The sequence below is a fragment of the Dendropsophus ebraccatus genome, chromosome 13 (genome assembly GCF_027789765.1).
Source record: "Dendropsophus ebraccatus isolate aDenEbr1 chromosome 13, aDenEbr1.pat, whole genome shotgun sequence".
In the NCBI taxonomy this organism is placed as follows: Eukaryota; Metazoa; Chordata; class Amphibia; order Anura; family Hylidae; genus Dendropsophus; species Dendropsophus ebraccatus.
In genome coordinates, this window is record NC_091466.1 from 75841340 (window position 1) to 75849749 (window position 8410).

General features: G+C 45.9%; 1 protein-coding gene across 3 annotated transcripts in view; it reads left to right on the top strand.

Moving 5' to 3' along the window:
* The window catches only part of DDHD1 (DDHD domain containing 1), a 42900-nt gene that overhangs the window by 20720 nt on the left and 13770 nt on the right, over positions 1 to 8410 (top strand). For all 3 annotated transcript variants that reach the window (XM_069949368.1, XM_069949367.1, XM_069949369.1), the window contains 3 exons: positions 851 to 957; positions 6374 to 6630; positions 7589 to 7655. In XM_069949368.1, coding sequence (XP_069805469.1) covers positions 851 to 957; positions 6374 to 6630; positions 7589 to 7655 — 431 coding nt within the window. The remainder of the gene's footprint in view (positions 1 to 850; positions 958 to 6373; positions 6631 to 7588; positions 7656 to 8410) is intronic.

Sequence of the window (8410 nt, forward strand, 5' to 3'; positions counted from 1 at the left end):
GTACACCCTATGGGCAGACAAACTTGCAGCAGGATTAACGCCCTGTTAACCCCCCAGCCGCCGGAGCCTATACTTAACCTGGTCCCTGCTTCGGCTTGCTTCGGGGCTCCCGGTGTCTTCACATCCCGCTCAGCCAATCAGTGCGCTGCGGTGGGGGCGCTGCTTAAAATTGCCCTGTTTCCACCCCTTTCATGAGCAATAACATTAATGCTTATAGAGATCGGGACTGCATTGATCGTTTGATCAGCTCTGTACTGATCTACGCTGCTGGAGGCCTATCAGAGGCAACGGACAACGGACCGGCTCCCCCTGACCTCCTATATAATGCCGTAAGGCCATTTAAATGCTGCTTTCAGTTTTGACAGCGGCATCTAAATGGTTAAATAGTCGGCACAGAGATTGCTTGTGGCAACCCCTGGCATCTAATAGCAAGAGTTGTTGTGTATATCGATTGTGCAGGTAAAGGGGGTATGGACCCCCCCTTAACTGCACAATCCACAGTCATGTACGTGTTCTTGACTTTGCATTAAGTGGTTAATAAGCCTGGAGTATTTTGTTGCATCCCCTCCCCCACCCCTCTTTGTTATAAATGGCAAGCATTGTTTGTAAGGGCGGCTATTACAACCGGGCACAGTGACCTTTGGGGCCCATAGTCCGAACAATTACATTAAATTAAATAATTAGAAGAATGTGGTTGCTGTTATCTCGTGTGTGTGTGTGTGTGTGCGCGCGTATATAATATATATATATATATATATATATATATATATATATATATATATATACACACACACACATACAGATAGATAGAGATTAGTATAATACAGTCAGATTTCTTTCCTTTCTGTAGATACAGTAGATTCAATTACTCCCGATAAAGTGCGTGGGATTCGGGACATGCTGAACAGCAGCGCCATGGACATCATGTACTACACCAGCCCCCTGTACAGAGATGAGGTAAGCGTTCCGGCGGCCCGCACCGCGTTTGTCATTATGGAACAATTTTATGGAACACCTGAGCCGGTTTATTGAGCCGATCCCTGTAGATTTAGGGAACAGCTGTCCTTCCTTCCTGGTGACTTTCTTCCCTGTGTGGTGCACACTGCCGGCACAGCACACACGCACTGAGCCCCTGTCTATAACGTGAGACTTTTTCCGCCTTGTATTGTTGGCGGTGTATACCAGGATGTAGAGGATTATCCTGCACCAACCTTATTAGTTGGCATATGCATTAGTTTAGGGATCCAGAATTGTTCAGGTCAGGTTCAGTAACATCTTTAGGTTTCTCTTAGAGCCGATTGTGTCCCCCCTAAGCTCTTATATGTCCTGGCCCCTCACTGTAAGCGAGCATTGCCCTGCAAGAACGGCACATGCTTACCGAGCTTATACATGGCTTGATGATTGTGCATCAAGGGCTGTGTATGTATATGTGTGTGTGTAATATATATATAGGGCCGTACTTACCACTAGGCCCCCGTGGTCAGGGGCCTGGGGCAGCACCAGGGATCAGGGGGAAGGAAACAACTTTTTTAGTTTTTATATTTTTTTTTAGTCTCCCACCTCCCTTTCTGATGATTACAGAGTAGAGTGAGGGAGACTGGTATAGCGGTGTCATCCAGTCACAGTATGGTGGTATTGGTCAGGTCAGGTGTGGCAGTGTTAAATGTCAAGCCTGGAGCTATTGCCTGCTAATCTATCAATCCTGTGGTGGGGTGTCTTCAAGTTTAGTGTCTAGGGCAGCAGCAGCTGTTAATACGGCCATAGGTAGATAGTTAGTGATGGAGTATAAAGGCAATAAAAAGGTAATACTCACGCTGCCCACTAATACTAATGTCCACGCTGCTCCTCGGTGTCGTCTTAGTTTCTCAACGCTGAAGCTTCTGAAGCAGTCTCTGAAGTGACAGGCCGCCCAGCCAATCACTGGCCGAGACAGGACAGTGCAGTGGGCAGTGATTGGCTAAGTGGCCGGTCACTTCAGAGACTGCTTCAGAAGCTTCAGCGGTGGCTGTGGTGAAGCTAAGAGGACACTGGGGAGCCCCCCACAGGGGAAATGAAGCGTTACACGATTGCGCTTAAAACCAATATGCTTCTTATGTAATGAGTGGACCTGCCAGATCCTGCAGAGGAAGACGCTCTCCTCTCAGCATAATACATTAAGACCTTGAATGGAAAAGCCATAGGGAAAGCTGCAATACAGCTTCTGCCACATACACATGGCTGTGTCTGATGAGTATGAAACAGGGGTGTCAAACTCGTGGCCCTCCAGCTGCTGCAAAACTACAATTCCCATCATAACTGCAGAGACATAGTATAGCTCTTTGGCTGACCCAGCATGATGGTAATTGTAGCTTTGCAACAGCTGGAGGACCAAGAGTTGCACACCTGTAGACTACAGCATCCACAGGCACCACAACCCCTTCATTCAGATGATCAGTGGAGATTCAGGACGTTGGACCCTAACCTGAGCCTGCAGCATTGGATTAGCCATGCCTGCTGAAGTTGGATGCCTTAGGGCCCTATTCCACCGGATGATTATCGTTTAGATTAGAACGATTTAACGATAAATAATGGTATTTTGTGGAACTAAATCAGATTGAATAAAAAAATAGAGTAAAGTATTAGTATAGTGCGGTATAACGGTATAAAGCTTTTCTTTTCTTCTCCTCCATTAAGGACCCATCAGGACTGTGTGCATTAGGCACATGATGTTCTTGTCTCAGTGTAAATGGATGAAAGCTAATTGTCTACCTTGCCAGGACAGTATATAATATACATTGTTCTAGCTTGAAAACTCTCTCGGGATTCCTGCACAGAGAAGGGATCAGCCTGGGATTTTTTTTTCTTCCATGTTCTCATTTTCCTACATCAGTTGTGACACCCATTACACGGCGCGGATAATAAGCCGACTGGAAAGCCCGTGTCAATGATGTTTGCTCTCGTTCTGCTAGATAGACAGAAACAATGCGATTTCTTATTAAAGAGTATCAGTGTCACCAGCGCAACCGTGTAGCTCATCAATTATTAAGCGTCAAGCATCAGGTGCCAGAAATGCTGGGAGAAGCCTGGCGGGACGCCTGTGAGAATGTCACCCGCAGGCACATAGGATAGCCGTCAGCCCAACAGATGTCACCCTCATCACTAATGTTCAGATCCACTAAACTGGCGTCAAGCAACTTTACAAATAGATCTGCTTCACCACCTTCTGTGGTTTTGTGTAAGCAGCTCCTGTGCAGACCTGTGTTTGTACCCCTTAATAAAGCTTTGGATACTTACCCTCTCCTACCAGTAACGCTCCGGATGCTAGTCCCTTCACCTTGCTCATCTTCATGCTTCCTGCGTGTGCGCTCCCTGCAGAGTAATTTCCCACTGACATCATCACGGACTTATCTCTGCTCAAGCCGAGTGGCAGCAATTTTTCAGCAACAGGATCGGCATCCGGAGCGTCACCGGGAAGAGAGGGTAAGTATTCGAAGCTTTAAAGCGTAACTCCTCTTAATGGTATATTTTTTTTTTAAAACAATGAATATCGATAGTACAAGCGATTTTAAGAAACTCTGTAATAGGTTTTATTTAGCAAAAGAGTTTCCTTCTGTAATCAAAAAGCTGGTTTCCTAGCTCCCCACCTCACTGCAAAAGCAGCAGGATTTCTGTGTCCATTATGCTCTATGGAGAGGGGAGGGGCTAAGAGGAGTGAGTGAGCACAGAGCAGTCCTGCACAGCACAACACCCTGCAATCTTCTCTCAGCAAGATCCTAGATAAGCACTGACCTTTCTGACCCCTGAATCCAGCGTTTTTAGGTGCCCAGTCTACAGTGACAGTCTACAAACAGCTGACCTTCATGTCTCTTCTCCTTGCTCACTCATCTCCCTCGGCCCCTCCCCCCTCCATAGGATCTAATGGATACAGCACAACCCATCTTCACTGGCTTCTCTGTAATGAAGACAGATTTGCCTGATAATACACAGATAAGAAGTGAGGGGGGAAGCTGGGAAATTGCTTTTTGAGTGCAGAAAGAGGCTTTTTTGCCTAATAAAACTTATTATAGAGTGTCTTAAAATCGCTTATACTACTGATTTCTGTAAAAAAAAGAAAAAGACAGTTACACTTTAAAATACAGTAGGGTGGGTTCTGCCCCGGTCTCCTGCCTGACAGGTTTCCTTTAAAAAGAGTCCAACCACGGGTGAGTATAATACTTCATTACATCGGTGTCACGCAGATGGTTGACTATAACAGGATGTTAAAGGGGTACTCCTGTTACATCAACTGGTGTCAAAGTTATACAGATTTGATATTTGCTTCTATCTAAAAATCTCCAGTCTTCCAGTACTTATCAGCTGCTGTATGTCCTGTAGGACGTGGTGTATTCTTTCCAGTCTGACACTGTGCTCTCTGCTGCCACCTCTAGAGCAGGAGAGGTTTTCTATGGGGATTTGCTGCTGCTCTGCACAGTTCCTGACATGGACAGAGGCGGCAGCAGAGAGCACTGTGTCAGACTGGATAGAGAAATGTTTCAGGAATTGATGGTGAGGATAAACAAGAACAATGCCAATGAGACATGAAGGTGGCGGCTTCTTTACGTGGGGCTGCTGTTGAGTGGAGCTACATTGTTGCTCTATAGTGAAAGAGAAGATGCCACCATCACTCTGTGCACGTCTCCAACATGGCAGGAGTACAGGGTGACAGAGTACAGAGCTTCCTGATCTCAGCCCAATGAACACCTATGGGGGATTCTGAGGAGAGAAACCGTACTCCATCCAGCATAAGGACAGTGGCTTTGGTGAGATATTGATTATATTTGAGGGGGGGGGGTGCGGTTGTATTTATGCTGAGTTCTGTACATCCCAGGAGTTTTCCGTCTGGGTAAGACATGTCTTCCTGACCCCCTCCGACCTGTCTCTGTCCGCTGGAGATGGTCAGGATGGTCGGCTCTTAAGTTCTTTGCTTTACTCCCAATGACGTCAATAGGAGCTGTGTAAATGGCGCGGCCCCAGGAGCTGCACTCTTAGCTGTGGGAGTTAAACAGCGTCGCCGCTTGCGAGTTTAATCTGTTTACACAGCTTCCATTAATGTCAATAGGAGTTACGTAGATTGCAGAAGACGCTGCCTCAGCCTCTGCAGACAGGCAGGAGGAGGACCGGAAATAACGTCCTACCCAGATGGGAAAACACCAATAAAGAAAAGATATTTAACCCCTTAACGCCCAACTACATTTCTTTAGTTTTTGCCTCTCTACATTTCAGCAGCTTTTACTTTCTTAGTGATGGAGCTGTGTGAGGCCCTTGTACAGTGTTATTGGCTCTTTTAGGCCATGTCAGGGTGTATTTTTGGGTGTATCAAGTCAGGTCAGGGTGTATTTTTATTTTTTTTACTTTTTCATAATTATTCATTTATTTTTTTGCTAACTTTAACTCTTTAATTTAATTTTAATTCCCTTTAAGGGTGCGTTCACACCTACAGGATCCGCAGCAGATCTGCAGCAGATTTGATGCTGTGTTCAGTTATTTAAATGAAATCTGCTGCGGATCCGGTAAGTGTGAACGTACCCTCAAGGTGTGTGTTCGAGTAACACACTCCCTCTTGTCTGCTTGGTGGACCTTTAAGCACTGAGACCTCCGCTGATCACCAGAACAGAGTTTATGGACCACAGACAGATAGCAGAGTACAAGGCACGTCTGTCTTTCTGCAGCCATAAAGTTAAATGGCACAGCAGCTTAGTAAACGTCCAACCACCTCTGTCCGTGTCAGGAACTGTCCAGAGCAGCAGCAAATCTCCTGAGCAGTTCCTGCCATGGACAGAGGTGGCAGCAGAGAGCACTGTGTCAGACTGGAGAGTATACACCACTTCCTGCAGGACATACATCAGCTGATAAGTACTGGGAAACTGGAGATTTTTTATTAGAAGTAATTTACGAAGCCCTTTCTATAAAAATAAAACAATCGCACTCCTGATATACTAGTAAAAACAATTGTCCACTAGTGTATGTACTGCTGCGAGCTACAACTAGTGGTTTCTGCCTCCACTCATAAAACAGTAAAAATATATTAAATAAAATGTTGTGCCGCGCCAAGTACTTTTGAACCCTAATGCAGTCACTAGTCCCAGTAAACCACATTGAAATGATCTATAGTAAATTGAGCAGCTCAGAGAGTCCGTGGGCTTGCTTAGATCTGTAGTCCTCCACGTCCGCCATACGGCTTCCTTGTGGATTCTAGAAGTACTAGTACTACAGATGTGATACTGGGGTGAGTATCCTGCTGACGGCACATGTAGCAGCGCTGCAGTATTAAATTATTTTAAAGCAGTCACGTTCTGATGGCCATATCTAACATACATATCCGTATCTTATATTATATTATACATTTGTTCTCCAGTTAGTGAAGGGCTTACAGCTGGAGCTGAACCGCCTCTACAACCTCTTCTGCTCCCGGAACCCCGAGTTTGAAGACCGAGGAGGCAAAGTGTCTATTGTGTCCCACTCCCTGGGGTGTGTGATCACGTACGACATCATGACCGGGTGGAATCCAGTCCACGTCCATGAACAGCTGGATCAGGATGAGGAGCCCGAGGACCAGTGGATTAGTTATGAAGAACAGCATCTCCTTCGGGAGCTTTATCTGACCAAACAACGGTAACGTCTACTCATTTACTAACTATAGTACTAAGATTGTGGTAGATATCGTAGTCTGTAGTAACCTAGGCATCTAGGCCAGGGATGGGGAACCTTTGGACGCAAAGCTGCAGTTCCCGTCGTGTTATGACAGCTATGATGGGAGTTACAGCTCTGCCACGGCTGAAGCTTCCCCGTCCCTGCTGGAGCTGGTTAGACAGAAGGTAGCACCCACATTTATCAGACATTTATGGCATGTCCTGGAAAGCTTAAACATTGGAAAATAAAATAAAATATCTATTCCGTATATTACTTACAGTCCTGTACTAGGCTGCGGGTGAGGAACACTGGTATAAGACACGAGCAGGCGGCTTAAGAAGTCCTGTCAGGTGACCCATACCAGAGCTTCAGCTGCGGCCCACTATGTATATCAAGTAACTTTAACTTATTCTGGACCACATAATCCCTATACAGCAGTAGTGGGAAACCTGTTACAGAACTACAATACCCATCATGCCTCGACTGCCTAAGTCAGGGGTAGGGAACCATGGTCCTCCAGCTATTGCAAAACTACATCTCCCATCATGCCTGGACAGCCAAAGCTTTTGGCTGTCCAGGCATGGTGGGAGTTGTAGTTTTTCTACAGCTGGAGAGCCAAGGTTCCCTACCCCTGGCCTAAGTTTGGGCTCTGACTGCCCTGTATGATGGGAGTTGTAGTTTTTCAACAGCTTCCCCACCGCTGCTATAGAGGTTTCCCTATACGACCCTGTTTGTCTCCTCAAAGTCTGCAGACACATTACCAAAGCTGACGCCTGCTAGAATATTTTGCCCGGGTCAGCAGATTGTTTTTCCGTGGGTGACATAATGCCCATTTTTATAATTGAGGCGGCCATTGTGATGGGTCCACGACAATACAGAGCTCTTGTGTGAGAAGAACTTTCTGGAGGAGAAGACGCTATAAATATATTGTTCCTTACAGGTTAAAAGAACTGGAAGACAGATTACACGGGCTCAAGAATTCTAATACCCCCGTATTAAAATTTAAGGCAAGTGAAAATTTGGGGACTGGGTTTATTGTAAGGGGGTCTTGGTTATATCCTTATAGCGGTCAGAGCTCTGAAATAAAACTCTAGCTGCCTCCACCCACCACTACAGGCAGTTTAAAGGGGTCTTCCTATCAGACATTCATGGCAAATCCGTAGACTGTGCCATAAATATCAGATGGATGTGAGTCCCACCTGTGGAACAAGGGCCTCCTAGCCATATCAGGATCCCTGCTGTGTAATGCCGTAGATGTTAATAGGAGCTGTGTAAGTGGCTTGCGTTGCTATGCTGTTCAGACAACTCCCATTCATGTCTATAGGAGTCAGATCCCGCTCGGTTATTTTTGAAGTCCCAGAAGCTGCAGCCAGGATTTAAAGGGACAGTGTCACATTTTTGAAAAAATTTTAATAAAAGGTAATAAGAAAAAATAGGTGTTTTGCATTTTTTTTATTTTTTTTTGCATAGGGCTTGAGTGTCTTTTAATCAAATGAATGTATGCACAGGGGGCTGCCATTTTAATAGTGTCTGTGTGTGACGTCATTTCACGACACACACACAGACACTATACGGCACCTCCATAACATTAGAGTGAACCGACGGAGTCCGTCTGGTTCACTTAAACTGGAGGCTCCGTCGCTGTGTACTGCGCATGTGCATAGACATGTGCAGTACACAGCTGAATTAACTGGGGCGGGGTGGCGGCGCCATTTTTTTGAAGTCCCTGCCCAGCAAGAGGAACGAGGACAGGGGAGGAGAG